The sequence below is a fragment of the Mixophyes fleayi genome, chromosome 3, assembly GCF_038048845.1.
Source record: "Mixophyes fleayi isolate aMixFle1 chromosome 3, aMixFle1.hap1, whole genome shotgun sequence".
In the NCBI taxonomy this organism is placed as follows: domain Eukaryota; kingdom Metazoa; phylum Chordata; class Amphibia; order Anura; family Limnodynastidae; genus Mixophyes; species Mixophyes fleayi.
In genome coordinates this window covers 306,244,221-306,267,088 of record NC_134404.1, presented here as the reverse complement: position 1 = coordinate 306,267,088, position 22,868 = coordinate 306,244,221, and the positions used below count along the sequence as shown (strand labels likewise).

Here is a 22,868-nt window from a genome sequence, read left to right as displayed (position 1 = left end):
AAACAGCAATCAAAGTTGCATTACTACTGTAGGAGCAAAACATTTAAACTCCCCATCTTAAGATGACTATGAAGTGGTAGTGGGAGGGACAATAAGGCACTGCAATATCTGTGACTGCAGCTTCTGATTGGTCCGCCCATGTGCACACAAAGCTAAAAACAAACTCCCCCATCACATGTACCACTGAGCACAAGTGAAAACATCTAAGATTAAGTAGTAATGCAGCTTTAAATAACCTAACTTGCCATTTGATACATTTAGTCAAAAAGTTGCAGATCATGCCTTCTGTCCTCATTGCATTGTTTCTAAAGATCTCATATAACATAAACATAGGGTATTTTTCATCAAACATTGAAAGAATGAATCAGACTTTTGGTGTAGAATGTAAAACTTCACACTATTAAAAGCAATTTCCAATGTACACCACTTTATACATCTCCCTCGTTGTCTGGTATAAATGCAATATCCTGTGTTTTATATAAAATTTGCTCATACACGTCCACTGACTTTTCCACAATGAGGAGGTAACACACAGATATTCCTGTAAAATATCACACAATGCGCAGTTCATGAACGTGTATATCGTGATCAATTCCACTATGAAGTTAAGCATCATATATTTTTCTATATTCAGAGTATGTTATTCTAAACAAAAGCAGAAACTTGGCTGAGTAACTGTCACAGTCCACTAGTGACATCTAGTGATCAGATTGTTAGAATCACAGCACAAACTACACAGTTGCTCTTTGTTACATATTTGTATTTTAGGCATATGCTGACCTTAATTGAAACAAAAACAGACAAAACATACAAACAGTAAACTAAAAATACTATGGAAAACAAATGCTGACATTAGAAAAAAATCTATGGACATATTTCTATTATAAGGAATGAGCAATTACAGATGCAAGATGTTTACTGTATTTTATGCCCAAGTAAGCTCAGACATTAAAATGTTCCCATCAGCTACACACAGACAGCATTATCGTAAATATTATTGGCTGCTTGCTCTATCAATGTACTGGGAACCAGGAACATAAATGATAATTAACACAACTTGAAAACAATGTTTTTATACCAAGTTGAAAGAAAACCATAAAGCTCTTTAAACTAACAATGCTTCAAAACTGGGGGCTGACGCTAACAGTTTTATCCTAAATAACAGACACGGCTTATGTTGGCCACACATTGCATCAACCTGCTGGATGACAGAGTTTGATTGTATTTGGGTGGTCCGGGATGGGGCCATGCACATGCACTGTACAATGGGTGATTAGTTTGGTTGAATTCACCAAACTTGCCCCCCAAAATCATACTGTGTGTGGGCAGCTTTAGACGCTACACTTGAAACAAAAATACTAAAATCTGATTACTGGAGGATTCTGGCACTAATAAAATGAATTATAACTTTCTAAACCATTGTCCATCACACTGATTATATACATTGCAAAATGTTAAGTATCATCATCCGCAACATTTATTTATATAGCGACAGCAAATTCCGTAGCGCTTTACTATTGGGAACAAACATTAATAAAACAATACTGGGTAATACATACAGACAGAGAGGTAAGAGAACCCTGCTAGCAGCTTACAAGTATGCTACAAAGGATAACATGGGAAAACAAACAGAATTACTGCAGCTAGAAAAAAAAAATGTCTATATTAAAACAACAACATCGATATATGTACCTAGTGAAAGAAAATATGCATAAAAGCAAAGATACAAGTTGCAGCTCCACACAGTTGGGATATTACTCCAAACAACAGGCCTTTTCTATTCCAAAATCTTAACCTAAGAAAATAAAAAAAGGTATGGGAAAGTTTGAAAATAACACTAAATAAAACCACTTTGAGGACAGTGCCCTTTTAACAAAAGCAAATGCTTGAAAAGCATAGTGCCACCTAGTGGACACGTTCCGGCCATTGGAAGGCACACACAGGCTGAAGCATATAAAGAAATAATCATCAGCTATTTATATAGCGCCACTAATTCCGCAGCGCTGTACAGAGAACTCACTAACATCAGTCCCTGCTCCATTGGAGCTTACAGTCTATATTCCCTAACATATACATACACACACACACACACACACACACACACACACACACACAAAGATACTAGGGTCAATTTGATAGCAGCCAATTAGTATGCTTTTGGAGTGTGGGAGGAAACCGGAGAACCATAAGGAAACTCACGCAAACACGGGGAGAACATACAAACTCCACACAGATAATGGCATGGTTGGGAATTGAATTCATGACCCCAGTGACGTGAGGCAGAAGTGCCTACCACTGAGCCACCGTGCTGCCCAAAGAAATATTCATATGTTATCTCAAAACAATGATCTGTAATAGTGTCTTTATAAATCAATCCATCTTTAGTATTTCCCTAGTGAATATAAAAGTTTTTTGCATCTAGGTTTATTTTATGTTCTTTTATTCCCAACAGTATTAATTTCCATATTCTTATGTTTTCCCCAGCAATCCTTGAAGATAAATCTATTCATGTGTGTCAGTAGCATCTTACAGTATAATGTTTTTAGAAACTACAAAAAAAAGACAATTGTTGACACATAGCCAGCTAACTAAGAAGGCTGAAACCTCTGACTACATATAGGTATTTTTTTAATATTATGCCTATTGGTACTGTGGGTTCAGAGGAACTTTAAAAACACAGTAAATGAATAATTTATTTTGCATTAAATTGCAGAAGGCAGGGATCCGCCTGGCTATCAGCAATTGGGATTAGCTGCAGAGGTATGAGAAATACTGCCAGTACAATATAACATAAAAACTTTAATAATCCAACACAATCCAACTATTCAACAAAATGTTACACTGGTTTACTAATTTAAGACTTTTCATCAAAACTAACAAGCTAGGATTAGGGAAATTGGTTGGTGATAAAGAGGCAGCAAAATCATTTCAGCCTCCCAGTGGAGAAGAATACTCAGACACTTTTTTCATTATCTCACAGAAATTGGGTTCATGTATTGCCACAAACTGGAAAAGGCTTTGTGAAATGGAGACTGGCTTGTACTTTATTATTGCAACCAAACTGAAACTGACTGTACTCTAATCGATGTTTATAATGGAAACTGTGTCGCCCTCCTCCCTGCCGAATACTGCAAGCTTGCACCAAGCCTGATAATGCTTTAATCTATCCACATGAAAAGAACAGGACATAAAGAGACAAATATAGTCTACTATTATGTGACCAAGAGAAACCATATAAAAACGGACTGCAACCTGTAAACAACACTAAGGTTTTCTTGATTTGAGTATTTGGCTAATCACTGTACGGCACCCAGATTTAAACACATTTGTACACAGCAATCTGTGTTATTTGTCCCCATTTGTGTGACTGCTGCTCTCAATTTAATAAACTTTGTTTAGCTTTCCATGCAAAAGTTGGCAACAGCTCTTCTATAATCAGAATGGCTTTTATGTAGAGAATAAAGGTTTATTGCATTGTGGGAAGGAAAATCTAGGAATGTTCACATCTGTCTCACATCTGTCCATGCAGCAAAAAAAGAAACTTTCATTCTGCCTCTCTGATCCTATGCACGTCTGTATCCTTGGCCCATAATGAGGAATTTACATGAATACCGCAGACTACGAAACCAGACAAGCATTATTCTCTGGTGTGTAGTTACACCAAACCAGGTGTGATGCAAAACATCAATAGAAGACAAAATGATGAACATAATGTAATTAAACTTTGTATACACAAACACATAGCTGCTGTTAGACTATAGAGCAGCTCTAAGATGGGAAGCAAGCTATCAGGTACTGTAAACATGCAACGGCCAACGAGAACGGGTTTTAGACTAGATGTAATATAACTGCGAAGGCTGTAATTGACCTGAACAGTTGCATTAAGTCCCGACTCAAGCACTTTAAATGTGTGGATGATAATAATAATAAAATAATAAAATATTATTATTATTATGATGACTACAAATGTCTGGAATTGGGGATGCAGCACAATTCTTCAACAAGAAAGTCACTCAGTTGATGCCTGGTTGATGTGGGGAAAAGCTCTGTCCAATATATTCCGAAAATGTTCAATTGGGTTTAGATCTGGTGACTGAGAAAACCTTGGCATATGTAAAACATCAGTGTAATGCTCATTACACCATTGGGCGACCATTCATGCTCTGTGAATGGGAGCACTCTTATCCTGGAAGACACTCCTCTCATCAGAAAAGATATGCTGCACCATGGGGTGAAGACGGTCACTCAGTACCATTTAAGTAGTGATTAGCATTGACCTTGCCTTGTAATTGAATGACTGCCCCCAAACCATGCCAGGAAAATACTCCTCATAACATTATGAAACCACATTGACCCTTCATAGCACTGATGGCTGCACAGTTCTCTAGGTTGGTGCATTCTTCTTCTGCAGAGAACACCTTGCTCCACTGTTTAGAAGTCCATTACCTGTGCTCTTTGTACAAATGAGCAGAGCTTGGAAACAGGCAGTCCACGTGTGCATGAGTGATTTATTACACTGCAATCAGACTCGATACCCTGTTCTGTGCAATTTTGGTGGGCCGTTACTTGCACCAAAGACTGAATTTGCAGCAAATTGATCTGCAGTTACTTACCTATTATGCCTTGCACATCAAATTAATGCATGGATATCCCAATCATGCAGTATGCTCTCCTACTCACCAATGCTAACGAGGTTAACCTCTGCATTTCATGCTGCCATCACCTTGATACCATTGCTCATGAAACATTAGTAAGTTGTGCTGTCTTGGTCACTGAAGCTTCTGCTAAATGCCCCCCAATTATCAATCTTTGCTAAATCACCAAGGTCTCCGTTTTGCAACCGTGCTAGCCATAATTATAGGCAACCATGGCATTTTATATCTACATCTATACATCACCCTGACCATGATGGGATGTTATTTGCTTAACACATGAGCCACACCAGTGGAAGCCCGTGCTTCCAAAATGCATCATTTACCCAGATGTGTCCATTGAACAGTATGCAAGACTTAACATACCCACTTCCCTGCCCTTTCTGTAGTTTCCATTCCCCTGCCCTTTTCTCTATAGTTTCCCTTGATCAGTAAAAATGTTATGAATAAAAAACTAACAGAACACACACACATACTAACATCTAGTGCTTAGAACCCTTTTTAGAAGATTTCCAACACAATAGATACATGACATATGATCTCTTAAACATAGTTATTCCAAAATACAAACTAAACACAGCCTTATGGATCTATCCGCAACACATATGAATAAATTAAATTCACTTGAATAGTTTAATAACTGTTAGACTATGCTCACTTTAATTGACACAGCACAAACAAAAGATGGGTCTGGTCATTCAAGTGTTGGAAGATTATTTAAAGATTATTTAAAAGAGTTAGCTCAATTAATCCTTCTATTTAGAATTTTAGCACTGTATCACGTAACTGCCTAGACACAAAAAAGAAAACACTTTTAGCTTTAAAGAAAAACAATAAAGTATCATTAGGGCAAACATAGTTTGCGTTACACAATCCATGCCATGTATTTTAATTTTTCTCTCTTACCCGTATAAGTGCTAGAACAAAAACTAATTGATATTAAAATTTGATCTGGGCTTGCATGACACAGACGAGGGGCTTGACTAGTTGGTGTCTGCTCATTAAGTGCATTACTTTGCACAAATCTGCATCTGACCACACTCATTAATACCTCAATACTTTGCGATATTATAAAAACTATGAAACTTTGTATGCAAATTTGCCCAAATTTATTAAATTACATTTCAGTTGGTTATTCATTAGACTGGGGATTTGCAGAGGTTCTATCATTTTTATCACTGTGCCAGACAAATGAAACTACTGCAAAAATTAAAAGAATTATTGAAGTTGTCACTTTTCCACAAACATCATACAGAGTTTAGATTGTGGCTATAAAATAGTGGTGGTTTTGAGGGGCATCAGATCCATTTCTTTTTCTTTTAATCTCTATAATGAATTAGTTTCATAATATGCAATGTTCTACTGCACTATAGCAAATGCCCATCCTAAAGAATGTCCCAAGGTTAGATGTCTGTAATGGCTGGTTACCGAATATAGATCGAGGCTGGACTCCCAGTTATCAGTATAGTAATTATAGTCTTTAATTTCACATACTGTGTATAATTTATATAACAATCTAATCTGTACATGGATGTGAAGGAGAGTTCATTGTGAATACCCGACGAGTCAGATTTATCTGAGAACTCCTGTGTCACTTCCCTAAATCACATTCTCATGGTAGACGATCACATAAAAACCACACTTGTTCATTCAAACTGTGGAAGAGCAATTAGCGGATTACAAACTAAAACCATTCTATTAAAAACTGTATATTTCACAATTACTTTTTTCGCCTATTGCCCAAGTCTACATTGACAAGGGTCATACAACTGAAGTGCAGAAAGGCCTATGGAACCTTTCTTTTTACAGAATATCTGGACTGGGGTTGGTGGCAAAACAGAGGGAGGAGGCAGCAAAATATAACAAAGAGACGTAATATTTTCATTAAGCACGATGGCTACTTGTCAATGTACTATTGTATAAGGTTATGCATGAAAAGTCTAATCCTACTCACGTGCTGCTATTTTCTAAACCAGTATTAATGAAAATGCAGCTCTAGCAACTCACTAGGATGGGAAAACAATGGGAACCTGTTAATAATGGAGCTCATTATAAATAAAAGTACATTTCATATTATTTTTGCCTTTTGTATTTCTCCCATAACCATGAAATGTGGGTAAGCATGGTTCTCATTAAACAGATATGTACTTGTGTATACTTTCAATTATCGTTTCCAAATGGCATATATAATACCAACCTAATTTTATAAAAAAAAAAAAACTAATGCTCAATTCCATTTTCAAACCAATCACTCTTAAAAAATGTATTCCTAATAAATGAGTTTCAGAATAATGAGCCCACTGGACAGTGATTGGCAGCTATTGTGAGAATCCTTTCCCAGTATGGATCTGATAACACTGCTCTAAATGGGTATGAACAGTCTGTCTTGTCAACATTCTTCATGATAGGAGAGGGAAAAAAACCTCAAACTGCCTTTATGCTTCAAGGAACTCTGCATGAAATTTGCTCCACTTGCATCCTAAAGCAATTTAGAGATTGCTTTTCTAAACAGCGATGCTAATAGCTGCTCAATATAATATTCCATTCTCAAGGCAGACAACAGTACCTTTCTCATTTTGTTCTCATAGCGTCATTACAACTCACCAGGTCAATCTAAGCTTAAGAGATTGCAGCCAGTGGGTAGAAATTCAAACAATGCTTCACAAACATATCAATAATGGCAAGTGATTTGAAAGAACGCGGATGCACCTGCTATGGATTGAGCACTTATCTCGATACATATCTGATCTAACATTAGACTACTCAGGTGAATATTCGAGATGAAAACGGAATTGTTCGGCTTCTCGGATGCCGTAAAAATCGCTCATTACTTGCTGTTCCAAATGTTTCTCTCATTATGTACTGAACATCACTATCCAAGGAGGAATATATATTGTATTGTTAACATTTATTTATACAGTGCTTGCACATAATGAACTGCAGACTACTCTAGGGTGGAAAATATATTCCTTAGTAGATCCCAAGGATATAAGTAGTCAGGGGGAGTTCCTTGCCCACATAAAAGCACAATTGCCAATGTAACGCGAAAATCCTAAATCGTTTACACCATAGCTTTAAAGGTTACGACTAGCCGTTTCCAGGCGTTGCGATCAGCTAAGGGTTAGTCCAATCCCTGTAACTGGTACCCCTTGGGCTAAAAGCATCAAAATACATTTTACGGTGTTGCTTGGGACAACAAAAACATCATATTAAATAAAAAATGTTATTAGCCTTCATAGATGGCACTGACTTACAGAAAGAATAAGAAATATGTGTTAAAATAAATGCATTGTAACAGTGTTTCTTAAACTAAATATTAACAGTAATACTTAATATTTATAACATTTCCTGTTCCTGATCAAAAACGACAGCATTTCAAAAGGTCTAAATTGTAGATGGTTATTGCACAAAAATCAAATGTGGAAAACATTGTGATAATGTATTTTACCAATTATTAGTTTCATAATCTATATCTCTTGTACAACTCAGAAAACAAATGCTACACAGAGCAAACCTTATAGACAGCATGTACATTCCAGATTTCATTGCTCTGAATATTAAATTTCTGGAAAAACATACTGGAAATATTTGATCGCTTTAATTATTCTTTTATTTGGTGGATGTGGGAAAAACATTTTTACTTTCAATTCATTCTCTCCTGCAGATACTTTTATTTAGACAAATATTTTTTTTTTTTTTTTTTTTTTTTTACTTTTTATTTATAACAGCAGATGTGTATAAAGCACAACAGTACATGTCATACATAGTATCCAAGTAACAGGATTACAAAAATGTAAAGACGTCAGATAAGAAAAATAAGAAACGTAGAAAAACAATAGAAAATATATAAATAAATTTTTCATGTCCAAGTACATTCCAAGAGGGAGTTAGAAATCTGCAAAGTGAACCATGAGATATAGAATTTTTCCCAATTCCTAAGGTGCATCTTGTACCATTGTACATATCCAGCAGATAGAACAAACTGCCATGATTTTTTATTTTTTGGGAGGTATGGGGGGAAGGAAGGAAGGGGAAGGGACAGAGGGGGAAAGGTGAACAGGGGGGACACAAAGGGAGTAGAAGAAATAAAGTTATATAGATTGAAAAAAAGGGAGGAGGAGGGGAAAGCAACTAAGACTTATGAAAGACCCGGCATAGAACTGTTGTTAAAGCTATACCAAGGATCCCAAACTTTGTGGAATGTGGGAACTTTGTCATGGAGGAGACTAGTCACATATTCCATGGATGCCCTCTCTAGAAGGTTGTGAGGCCTTCTTCCATTCACTAGCTATTTGTAACTTAGCTGCATTATAAATGTGTCGGATCAGCTTATCTGATGTTTTAGTAATGCCCTTGATAGGTTGGTATAGGAGCACCGAGAGTGGATTCTTAGGCACATTAATTGAGGTAACCTGACGAACCAGTGACAAAACTTCATCCCAAAATTTAGCCACCAGGGGGCAATCCCACCAAATATGAAGGAAAGAGCCCACCGCCCCACAATCACGCCAACAAAGATCTGAAGTTTGGGGAAAGATAGAATGGAGCCTCTCAGGGACCATATACCATCTGGTGTAGACCTTGTATGAGTTTTCACGGATAGCTGTATTAATAGATGACCTCGAAATTCTTTCACGAATGAGCGACCATCTCTCCTCGTCTAGGGTCACCCCAAGATCCCGTTCCCAAGCCAGTTCAAATGATTCCTTAGGGGAAGATGAAGAGGACACGAGGGAACTATACAGGATTGATATATAGCCTCGGCGACCCGGACTATAAATACAGTGTCTCTCGAAGGATGTCGGCAACCGCAACCTAGATGAATGGGTCTGAGCTTGAATAAAGCTTTTAATTTGTACATAGTGAAAGTAAAGGTTGCTTGGAAGTGCATGTCTCTCGCTCAAGTCTGTGAAAGACCGCGGAGCATGCTCACCCATCAAATGAAAGAATCGGTCTAACCCTGCTTTCCTCCAAGGGTATGCAAAAGCATTGATACACCCCTGTGGGAAATGAGGGTGTCTCCACAGCTGGGTGAGAGGCGAGGGGTATGGAGCCAGTGTATATTTTTTGTTCAATTTGTCCCATACCTCCAGCGTAAAACGGATGGAGGGCGTAACAAGGGCTGAGGCTGGTCTGACACTCCTAGGGATCCAAGGTAAAAAGCGAACTCCTATATCTGGAGACAACAATTCTTCAATATCCACCCACTTCTTGAGTCCCAGTGGTGAGAGCCAAGAAATGAGATGAGTCAGTTGTGTAGCTTGGTAATATTAGACAAATATTTTTAAAAGAATGAACAATCCGTTCCCATGTTAAAAACAAATGCCATTCAGACTATTATTAGCAGAGAATGACATATTACAAATGGGAGGGGAACAAGTTTTCAATCAGCACACAGCGATAATTGTACAAGGACTCTGACAAATGTGAGACAGTGTGCTGTAGGCTGCCGTACAGTGGGGAGCTACTGAGGGAGCCTGGGAGATTGGCATATTACTGCCAGAGCCACCGGCTACTGCTACAATTGCTCACTGCTAGGGGGAAGAGACGCTGGAAGCCATCAGCAAAATCTACCCCACAGTTTGCTGCATTGATTTGTTCATTATGTCAGACAGGAAACAATAAAAACATCCATCTGAAACCATTTAAAAATAAAATAAAAAATAGTCAGCTAGTGTTACTGATGTTTCTTGGAAGCTCTTCTCTAGTAGAATCAGTCCCACTGGTGAACCGCCATCGAAAACTGTCAGTAACAGTAGCAAACCATGGTCAAGGGAGGAAGGTGAGATCTGCAAGCCACCAGAGCTTAGAGGCCTGCTATACACTAGCCGCCAAGAGCTTAGAGGCCTGCTATACACTAGCCGCCAAGAACTTAGAGGCCTGCTGTACACTAGCCGCCAAGAGCTTAGAGGCCTGCTATACACTAGCCGCCAGGAGCTTAGAGGCCTGCTATACAATAGCCACCAAAAGCTTAGAGGCCTGCTATACACTACCTACTGGAGATTGCAGGTCCCACTGTACACTAGCCACCACAGCATAGAGGCCTGCTATACACTAGCTATCAGAGCTTAGAGGCCTGCTATACACTAGCCGCCAAGAGCTTAGAGGCCTGCTATACACTAGCTATCAGAGCTTAGAGGCCTGCTATACACTACCTATCAGAGCTTAGAGGCCTGCTATACACTAGCCGCCAAGAGCTTAGAGGCCTGCTATACACTAGCTGCCAAGAGCTTAGAGGCCTGCTATACACTAGCTGCCAAGAGCTTAGAGGCTTGCTATACAATAGCCACCAAGAGGCCTGCTATACAATAGCCACCAAGAGCTTAGAGGCCTGCTATACACTACCCACTGGAGATTGCAGGTTCCACTGTACACTAGCCCCCAGACTGGAAGTCTGCTTTACATACTAATCTGCTGATGGAGACCTGCTTTGTACACTAGCAATCGGGTTGGCCACTGCATTGTACATTTGTCACCAGAATGGATTCTACTTCACATTATAAACCTAAAGAATTAGCTGTTGTGTATAGTTGCTACTAGTGCGGCATCCGTATTATATACTAGCCAATAGAACTTGTTCAGGTATGTATAGTTTTCACTAGAATGGATACTGACTGGAGACTATACTATCAGAATAAAGAACTATATTGTACTTACTAGAAAAACATATTAATCCTATATTGTAATAGAAATCTAGATCTCAGACGAGATATTCACATAAAAAAATCACCTATTGGAACTATTCAGAAAAGAAAAAAAAAATATCCACAAAAATAACCTAAGCAAAAGTTGCTGGATTCTTTAAGAAAAAAAATTAAATAAAACAATTTGATGCGAGCTGCAAGTATACAAGCACAATCTATTTCCTGGTATTGAAAGTATGGGACCTAGAATGCGGTTACCATATCATAAAAGCTACGTGATACGGTAGACAGACCCAGAGGCAATGCAAAGGCTGCTACAATTAACAGATTTTCTTTGTAATACATTCACTCTATGCAGAGTTTTATGTAGGCTAATGCTTGGAGAAATTTCTCAAACTACAGAGCAAGGGACAAAAAATTTGAAACAAGCAAATATGCAATTAAATGTTTTTCAGTAGTTATAAGTGACATAACTATGCAAAATAGTAGAAGTGGAGTCAGTCTATTTATTTCCCCAGTAATTTTCCTTCTGGCCCATCTGCTAACCTTTCAGTGTATATATAAACGGCTAAAGCGCTTCTCCTAATCAGTATAAATCTATAGTGCATATGGTAACCACAGAGGTGAAATCTATTCTTTTATGACAGAAATAGACCAACGCAAAAGATTCAGAGCACATTTGGATGTGACAAAGTTAAACATGAATTTCAACCAGCAAAGGACCAAGGGGAAAAATGTTGAAATCCATGTTTAGCTTTGTCACATTCAACTGTGCTTTTAGCAGAGTTACAAGTATTTATGTGTTCATCACGTGCTTATGTACATGATTTCAACTTAAGTACTAGTGATATTTTAACATTAAAAAAGTTTGACATCAATTGACTTGGTACACTCTGAATCTTCGTGCAACACAGCCCACAATACAGTAAAAGTATATAGGACCTGCACAATATAGAGAAAAAAAGATGTACATATTGCAGCATGAAAGTGAAACACTATTTTAGAATGGAAAAATGTAAATATTGTGCATTGTTTGGAAAAGCATAAGTACTGTATACATTATTATTTACCTTTATATAATGTTCCTGACCTAGTAAAGCTTATCTATATTCCGAACCACATGAACACACGCAAACACACAGGTTACATTTGTCAGAAGCCAATTAAATTCGTTATATTTTTGGCGTCAATTGTGGCCTCATTGCCTTATAGTTGGTTATAGGACAGGTCATACCCCTCATAATTTACAAGTTATTCCTGACACAGCCAAATGCACAAAAGCTGTTTGGCTCATTATAATGCAAACTACCTCCTGTCATGAAGGGATTAAAGCAGAGTGTTGAAGGAAGTAAAATATTTGTTAATACTTTAAGATTCATTCTCTGGTAAGGTGAAAAAAAAAAAACCCAAAACAACGATCCTACCCAGGCCGTTCGTCACTGGAGCCCTGGAAGCGGCTGAATTCTGCCACTTGTCATCCCACAGCCTGGCCATAAACCTTTGCCCGTGTGGTCCAATAAAAAGCCGCAATTACAGACTGCAGCTTCCTACTGGTCCTCCCGCTCACCACTCCTCCCACAGTATTTTTATAGTGGTGAACCTGAATAACATGTGGGTGCTCCATCACCAAAAAATGTTTCAGCGTGCCTTTTTCGTGGCTCCACAATATGGAATCATAAGGGGTAACGCTGCTTCAAGATTCAAATTTATTTTCTCTGTGGAAAATAACTCCGTCCGTAATGTATTGCGATGATATCTCAGCTGACAGATTTAACACACTAGTAGTAGAATAATTGTTTTACACCGCACCAGGTTGACCATTAATACTCCTATATACCATATAATGGGTAATTTTATATCACCTATGATGGAGGGTGCACTCACACACAGTATTGAAGTCAATATTGTAGGGAGGAAGATTTAACACACTGTTGTCAAGAGGCAATGCATAGCTCTGTAAAAAGGAGGGAGGTGTCCTGTTTAGAATACCTATTATATATCTATAGAATTACCTGTGCTCTGCTGGCCAGAGGCAGCCTGATAGTATAAAACCACAGACACTTTCTTACAGTACCCACAACACGTCACTTTCTTTAAGTATTCAAATACTGACCACAAGTGAATTAGTGACAGTGTTGTCCCCAGCACCTATTTCCCGGGTGCTCCACCCGGCTGGTTTTACTTGCCACCCTGCTCTTGGAGACCAACAAAGTCCTATTATTATAGAATAAACAATGGTTTCTCCTATTAGAACAGGCACTAGGTGAACACTACAGCAAGCAGTGTGTGTTAGACCACTGACCACCAGTCTGACCAGTCCTGGCAGGTATGGGCAATAACCTCCAACATTTATCATTATTATTGTAAAGTATTAAAAGTGCCCCCATCCGGCTGCTTCTTAATGCCACCCGTCTGGCAAAATGTTCTGGGGAGAACACAGAGTGTAATACTATATACATGTTATTATAGCATATATGCTTGACCAGGGACATTCTTGGAATACAGGCAACTATGGGATGTATTATACTGGTACCCACTTCTGTCTCTTTGGACTTGTTATAAATATGGACTTCAGCTCCACTTCTCAAACTTTCGCTGACTGCTGGGTAGAAAAAGAAGGTACCAATAGACTTGCATCTGTGAAAACAATATTTGTTCTTATGACACTACATTCTAGCAGCATATCTGAATGTGAATAAACCACCATCCATTGTAATAGTGACAGAAGGACCAGCTGCAAGCTGGTCACCAAGATGCTGAATGAAATAGAACTTCTCTCAGATGACAGATGCATACCAAGATAAAACAGAGAATATTGGCATGCGATGAGTGGCAATATCACACCAGAAGTTTTGCTATGGAAACACTATTATGTGCTAGAAAGACGGACGTCATGTAGTACCTAAGCTCCTTGTCAAATAATCTTCCCTTTTAGACAACTTGAATTAATGACATGCTTGCATTTGTATACAAAATATAGACGACCCTAACAAATGTCACACAATATGGGGCATCTAATCTGATTAACCTGTAATGAATGGTTAATTCTACACCAAAATGCACTATTTTCAATTTGGAAAACTATGCATCAAACGTATGACCCACTAAATGCAGATTGTAAGATACTTTGTGATGTGGTATATAGATTTTATTTTGTATTTCAAAATGAATACATAGTTTGAATTAAGAAGCAAGTGAAGCCAGTATCTGAAAAAATATATGTGAAAGGCAGTAACATCACAGATGTGAATAGCACACCTGGAATGACTATTTAACTGAATGAGTCCCCCATTCTCTCTTTCAATCGTCTGCAGCAGGATGCCATGTTAGGAGTGCAGTGTCTCTCTGACACAATAGACATAGAATGACTGACAGACTGTCAGTCCTGCTTTACAAAAATGTAACACATAGATTAATTCATCAACAGGCCAGTGGTGTCATAACAGTTCAAATGGCCGCAGTCTCCGCTTTCTGACCTTTACCAGAAACCATTAGGACACCCTAAAGATGTGGGAGGGGTTTCAAGCTATCTGTAGTGCAGTAGTGGAACATCAGATTAACACTAAACAATGCATTTTATCTTCATCATATATGAACATTTTCATTTGGAGTTTAGTGGTCCATTCAAAAAGAAACTTAACTCTACATCACAAAATAAGCTAAGCTATATGTACTAAAACATCACAAATATTCATACATTACATTGTACTTTCCAGGTCAAAAAGCAGTGTAATCTAGCTAGTTAAATTCCAAAATATGGTGACATTTTTAGCTCCATTGTGCGTCAGAACCAGTTCCTCTAACACTGGTGCTGATGAAATGATGGTCGGTGACAACACAAAGCAGTGAAGTCAGAGACATGCGGATAACGGTCTTGCTGACATCTGCTTTTGCAGTGTCGATTCTGACAGTTTCAGAAATTGCTTAACTGGATGCTAAATGCAACTTGTGCCACCACACGTGATTTCACAGTAGAAGGGAAAAAAATAAAATAAAGATCCATTATTTTATTTTAACACAGATTGATGATAATGCAAAGAGAATGTTTAACACAGGACAAAAATTGCCACTCAACTTGACAATCAAATTAACACAATCACCTCCTCTCCTCTGCAATAGTTTTCAATCAGATTCAATCAATTAGTTTTAATGCTAATTTTATCAAGATTAATTCACTGATCCAGGAACAAATTGAATGTGTTGGCAACTTCTAGGAATCAGCACAAGGTACTTACAAGATGCTAACTGCAATGCCTAGATACTTTTAATGATGCATGTAGCATAAATGGACAGGTCCCTAACTTAGGCCAAGACCACAAATGCTTGGGCCTATCGCAGCAGTACAGGGGACCAGCATGCAGGAGACAGCGGCCCTACTGACTGGCTGTTAATATGCTCACGCACAGCCTTTCCATTAGCTGTGAGGATTGCTGCATGAATACATTACATAAAGACCACAGCTAACCCCCTGTATTATTGATATTCATGGAGACTGTCATCAGTATGCCTTTGGTAAAATAATATACTTATTTATTGCTGGAGGGAACATTTAAGTTTTAAAGCTTGTCATATGCTCAGAGTATATTCTAGAGCATTGTCATCATCACCATATTTATCTATATAGTGCCACAGAATTTGCAGCACCGCACAATCAACAAAAAAAGAAACAAAAAAAACACAAAAACAAAAAAGAGGTGCCCTTGACACTGGGATGACTAAAATATGAACTAATGTTTTCATTTTGCTAAGGATAAGCGCTGACAACTGTCATTTTGTTTTGTATACATATATAGGCCTTTATATTGCCATGCAGCCGGTACCATATATAACATGGGATATACTGAGCACTGGCATATTTCTTCTCTGGTTTTGCTTCAAATATTGCCTTATGCTGTCTTAGCAGCTGTCCATCAAGCCTATTTAAGGCTCTTTTGGGTGTGGCTTATAGGCCAACCCTAGCTAAATGTAAACTCTTATACCTGAGAGGTGAGTGCATCTAATTTTAACTGCATCTTAATGGTGTTTAAAGCATATAGGTCAGTGTAGGACCTGCATACAATGAGGTGCTCTTAACGCTGTGATGCAGGATTAAATGTTTTGATCAAAATATGAACTAATCCCTCATGTTTTCATTTTGCTAGACACACACAGATATGCAGTGTTAAGGATAAGCGCTGATAACACCCGTCTTTTTGTTTTGTAGAAGGAAAAAAAATGCAGATAAGTAAGGGACGAGAGAAATAACAGAATCAGTAAAATCAATACAAGAGACTACAGAGGAAGCAACTACAACTAGAAAAAAAGAAACATTACAAAGAGGATGAGGCAATAAGAGATAGAGAAGGGCCAAACTTGTGAGAGTTAAAATTAAGAGGATTTGAAAAGTAAATGGCTACGAAAGAGGTGGAGTGACAGGACCAGGTGGAGCTTGAGGAAGGAATTGTTATAGGATGGGGCCAGGTAGGCAAGTGTGAAAAGGTGAGTTTTGAGGGAACGTTTGAAACATTTGAGGTGGGAGAGAGTCTGATTGGGCGTTGCAGGGAGTTGCAAATGTGGGGAGCAGCAAGGGCAAAGTCCTGAAGGTAGTAGGGTAAGGTGGTGATAAATTCTGAGGAGAGGTGAAGGTCATTGGCAGAAAGTAGTGGGCAAGTAGGGAAGAATTTATTGACAAGGTCGGAGATGTAGGAGGGGGAGGCTTTATAAGTGAGGATAAGCAACTTGAATTGCATTCTGGAGGGAATGGGGAGCCATGCAGAGAGGTAATAACAGCAGTTTCTATTATGACAAAGACCATGTCCTCTTAAAGTAAGCTCTGGTAATAGGTCTCAGATCCCGGTATCTGGTGCCTGCAGTCTTGGCTATGTCAGTATCACATGCATTAGACTCCACATTGAATCTGGAAGAAGTTAGAGCTGGGTAGAGACTACAGGTGTTAACCCAGTGGTTATGAGAGAAGTAGTAAAGGTAGCTCAGCAAACTTGGTCTAGAGTGCTCATAAACGTAAAAATGGTCCAGCAAATGCAGCTAAACCTACGCATGTGCTATTTTATTTTATAAATACTGATTTAGTGTAACATACCTTTAAATTCACAATGTGCATATTGGTGATACAATTACACATTATATATTGTTCCAAGCAGTCTGCGAGAGTAAGGCAACATTTACACCTAGTACAAATGAGATTAGTAGGATGCTCTATACAGACATAACAGAGGTGTCTGCAGTTAGATGCAGAATGAGAGAGTGACTACTGGAAATTCCCTTAAATATGCGGTGAATCATATAGATATCTTTGACTAGTACCTGCCACAGCCAGTTTGTGGGTTGAACTACTATTCCGCATAGGAATTAGGGACATCATTTCAGCAGGCCTCAGCAGTGCTGTGAAGCCACAGTGATGTCACAAGTTTCTAATAAATGTATAGTCTGCTTTCCAACAAATGTGTTTAGCTATCAAAATAGCTGCATCTACTATGAGCACCTTAAACATTCACATGTGTATTTAATATAGTATAATTAGGAGCAAATTACAAAACAAGTCACAAGATTGTTTGCTCTAGATAAGCAACTGTCAACAGATCTCAGTGCACATTGTAAACACGGTAAGGGAGGAGAACACTTTGTGAGCAAGGGAATATAACAAGATCCTATTTCATAAGTGCCACAAGAATGCACTGCGATTCCCTGCTCAATCTCTGGACAGATATTAAAGTGCAATCACACATTTCCGTCATGTCAGCTGACAGCCAGCTTCACTTAACCTCTCATTTTAAACGGTTTGTTATACGTCTTAAAGCAGGAAGATGTTATTCTAAAATCACATAACATACCCTGAAGCTAAACTGGGAATATGGATTATAAGTGTACATGTTAGAAATAAATACACATTATTCTTCTATATTAAGGGTAAATTTAGAATACATCAGATAAGCACCAGACAGTGCACTGTGTGAATATATAGCGAAAAATTTAGGCTTTATAGAACCCAATGCAAGAATTGCACGGAATCATACTGAACACCCTCACAATATCACAGAGCAGTATTTAGTGGTGCAGGCTACTGCACTGCAGCTTACAGAAAATAGTGGTGAGACAACATAGTTACTCAGGATCATATAACCCTAAAGTCTATTGCACAAGGAAAAAGGAAAGGAAAAAAAAGTAAATAAACCCTCATTCTGGCAACAAACTGCTCATCCCCATCTTTAATACTGCCAGCACTAAGCCTGTATTAAAACATCTACAGTCACAAGCTGGTTTAAGTGAAGGAAAGAGGAAACCTCTCTCAAACTCAGCATGAAGACCCCGTCTCCTCTTCACTCAAGATATACAGAGTTGTATGTCCCACCCAAATTAAGCTTTAAAATACAAAGCTGTAGATGGTTTGGATGAATAAGGAAATTGTTATCAATGGCACTTGCTATTGGTTCAATCCCCACATTGTACTCATTTCTCTTTTAGGCTAAACAGCAATCAGCATTGTCTGGTAGCTGTTCATGTTCCTGTCCTACACTGAACTCCTATAGCACTATGAATTCAGTGAAAGGGCAATCAGCCAATACGGATAGCTGCGGAAAGCCATTGCACAAATGGGAGAAAGCGGGAGAGGTCAATGCAGCAAGCAGGGCTCGGCGCATGAGCCTAGGCCCCAGACAGGGCTCGGCGCATGAGCCTAGGCCCCAGACAGGGCTCGTCGCATGAGCCTAGGCCCCAGACATTGTTTGGTACAGACCCTGGCAGGCAGGCTTACCATTATCTTGCCTTATAACTTCACCTCACATTTTTCAGCTTCATCTAAACAAACAGGTATGTCTTGTGAATTTAAAGAAAACGTTTTGGGGTTGTTTTTTTTATCATAAGTTATTATTAATGTATGCTTGTGTCATAATGTACGTGATTACAGCTAATATAAACAATTTAATATAAGTAGAATGAAATTACTGTCTCCAAGGATACAATACAGAAATACAAGGCACACAATATGCTTTAAATGAAATGGTATAATGTCAGTATATGTAATATATTTAAGTATAAGTTCCTACTCAACAGATATATTATTTATTATTAAGATAGATCGACATATGCACCTACTCTATACAGAGTTACGTATGCAGCTGTGTTTATGGTCATTTATATGCAGCAGTCTGTTTTAAGTCATTTATTGCATTTTAAAAACTGGTAACACAAGGACAAAATTATCATCACAGACATACAGTCAATATAAGCAATGAGTGCATGTCTATAATGAAGTTTCACATGTTTCTCCTGACCATCTCATAGGAGGTTTGGGGACACAACTAGATCACATGATGATGATTTTATGTACACCTCATACTGTATTACAAGACCAGCCTATCCTCACAGATCCAGCCTGTGTACATTGCACATATGTATTTTCAACAGAACTGTGGCTGTAGATTAAATTTGACATACATTTTAAAGCACTGTTAGACAATGGGGAAAATATTGTTATAGTTTAGAGCAGACAATAGAAAATCTATCCAGTAGACTTACCTTTAATATGTTCTGTGTTTCATTCCACTTATTTGTCCATTCCTTTGTCAATTCTTTTACCTGGAAAATAAATCAGTTCAATATTATTATGATGACTTCAGTTAAACATAGTATCTAAAATTCAGATTTTTGCTAATACAATATACTCATTCTAAACACAGCATTTTAAGAGAACGTTCAAATATTTTATGCAAACCAAACTACAAAGAGGATCAGTTAAATTTTGATACTTCCTAATTTTGTGAAATTTGTTTATTTCACAAATGAAAATAATAAAAAATATTTAAACCTACAAGACTTGCTGCAGTCAAAAGAGTGACCAATCAAATACAGCCTATAACCATGGTAACATAGTAACCCCCCCTTCCCCCTCAGAAAACTATGAATGGGAGAAATGTCAAACTAACAGCATAGCGTGCATCAGAATAAATTTCATATATTGGACATATAGCCAGCAAGAAACAAACAAAAACTGAATAAAGACTTAAAATAAATAATAAAGACATAAAACAGTCTATACAAAATGAGAACATAGTATACATAACAAAAATACCAAAGAGTAAAAGTGAAATGCGCCACATAGAGATCCTTGTCATATATGACCTAAATATGTATACATTTACTCAAAATAATGGAAGTAAAAGTCTCAGCTGGTGCTGATCATATATCCGCACTTCCTCCAAGGAAGCTAAAGCTTCAAGACGATGTCTCCGCTAGGTGGCATCTTTAAGAAACAGTAATTTGCACGTGTGGATTATGGATTCATGCTCATGAAGTTGGCCAGAGTGGTTACAGCAGCTTAAACTGTGAAAAACTGTACTTTTTCAGATTGTATCAGTTCCCTCTAGAACACTGCCCTAAATATGTGGAGAGTGACTACTGCTACCTGTACTGGAGGTAATACTCCGATCTGCACCCACAGTATTGCATTATCACAGTATTGGGCCTATTGGTTCTATTCCATGTTTGTGTGGTTTCCTCCTGGTGCTCTGATTTATGTGGTGGATAATTTAAACTATAAGATCCACTGGACCAGGGACTGATCAGATTGATTAAATATTTTCTGTAAAGCGCTATGTAATATGCTATGTCCGTTCAAAGACAGATCAAAATTAATACTTATCTCACTTGAGAAATACATTTCCATCAACTACTTTAGAGTGTTCACTATTAACACAACTAATAATTTCAAAGCCTTTTTATTTGCCTCCAATAGTTGTACCTATTGTTTACAATTCCTAAAATTACTTACACGGGCTTCATTCTGTTGCAGCTTTTCTTCCATGCTTAAAGCGGTTGGCGAGTCCAAAAGTGCTATCTTTAAAAGAAAACAAAGTATAGAAAGAATACAATGAGACCAATATTCACAGACTCAAGTAAACACAAACCATACCTGCCACCTTTACAATTGTTCCCTCAAGGGGATTCCAGAGGGGAGGCGAAGTATATAACTAAAAGGAAGATGGAGAGCCGCGAATCACATCATTTTGTTCCTGCCGCCACTATGCAATGACTCCATTCACTGTGGAAAGTGGGCCAAAATGACACGATTCACAACAAATTATGTCAGGCAGGCCCCCAGCTTGCCCACTTCACTAGGAAGTGAGCTGTATGCGGGAGAACGGACTGTTCTCCCAGGAGTCCGGGAGACCTACCCAGGATTTGGGAGCCTCCAATAAAATCCAAGAGTATGGGCAAGCACAAACAAGAGGAAAAAGTATTGGCTCCATGGCTGCGTGTACTATTGTACAAACATATTGTTCCTGACAGTACCACTGCATCTAAAATTTGCCTTAGAGAAAGGAGCTGCTAATAGCATTCACATTACATTACACACACACGTTCCCCACTTTTGACAGAACTTCAGGTATTTGACATTGTTGTTGCATTTTTTTTATACAACTAAGTGCAAACTATAGATTTCTGTTGTCAATCATATCCTGGGAAAGGTGGTTAAACACTGGGCTGTGTGTACTGACCGAAACCTCCTGAAATTTCTACATATTAAAGTTGGAAGTTTTATAGAGACGATCACATTGTGATTTTAAATTCAATTGTTTTAAAAGGATGTTTGCTTATTTGAAAGACAAAAATATTAGGACAATCTTTTAGAGCCTGCCTGTCTCACACATTGCATTCCCATAAATTCTAAGGTTATTATGACCTGATGTTCCAGTAATTTATGTACAGGGGTATGAAATCTGTAACCCTAGAATAAATCACAAGTGCTTCAGAACACCGTTTAACACCTCGTATACCTAAAAGCTGTACTGTGACTAACCTCTTGTCTTATACTACTAAAGTCAGGTATTTTATGATCGCTGCACAAATGATACTCATCTAGATTTAGAATTTTACAGCACTGCATAGAGTTGACATGTTCTAGAAATAGCTTATTTTCCTCTTAAACAACTGAGACTGATTTATTATTTAGACATTTTAAAACTATACTTTTGGTTCTTGGCTTCTGAATTAAAAGCACTACAGTGCAGCAAGCAATGAATCTGCTTCTTTCAGTCTCTCCGAGGTGACAATCTCATCATCATTCTCTCATACAAGGTGCTAGAGATACACACAGACTCTTACAAGATGAGACAATATATGCTGATTTAGTGGGAGCAAATAGCCAATTATCATCTAGTCCTAATTAACAGTTCCCTCACAGACATGCCAAATACATGGGGCTCAGATCTTAACGGGAGTTGTCAAAATTTAGTGAACTGTTCCCCAGGTAGGCCTAATCAGTGAAAGTCACAGCAACAGACAGAGCCGTCAGGTTAATGGTACCTATTACTAACCTGCAGCTGGTTTTGGCAAAATATGTATGTTTCAGAACAACCTGATTGGATGGCTGCAACCCTCTCCAAGAAGGAGCCATTGGAATACCAGTCCCATACAAAACAGCTGCATGTTTCTCTTATTTAGCAGCGTTACCCAGAAGCTCTAGGGAAATAAAAGTACCAACCTATATGCTACCAGAGGAAATACCTAAACAAGAGAGAAAGTCACTTAAATTGGTCAATGCATTTAAGGTCTGCAACAACAGTTTATTTGCAGC

General features: G+C 38.2%; 1 protein-coding gene across 2 annotated transcripts in view; it reads right to left on the bottom strand.

Annotated features, from left to right (window-relative positions):
• KIF16B (kinesin family member 16B) overlaps nucleotides 1-22,868 on the bottom strand; it is a 238,413-nt gene that overhangs the window by 177,696 nt on the left and 37,849 nt on the right. For both annotated transcript variants that reach the window (XM_075203942.1, XM_075203941.1), the window contains exons 12-13: nucleotides 21,063-21,128; nucleotides 19,811-19,870 (exon numbers count right to left, since the gene is read on the bottom strand). In XM_075203942.1, the coding sequence (XP_075060043.1) occupies nucleotides 19,811-19,870; nucleotides 21,063-21,128 (126 nt within the window). The remainder of the gene's footprint in view (nucleotides 1-19,810; nucleotides 19,871-21,062; nucleotides 21,129-22,868) is intronic.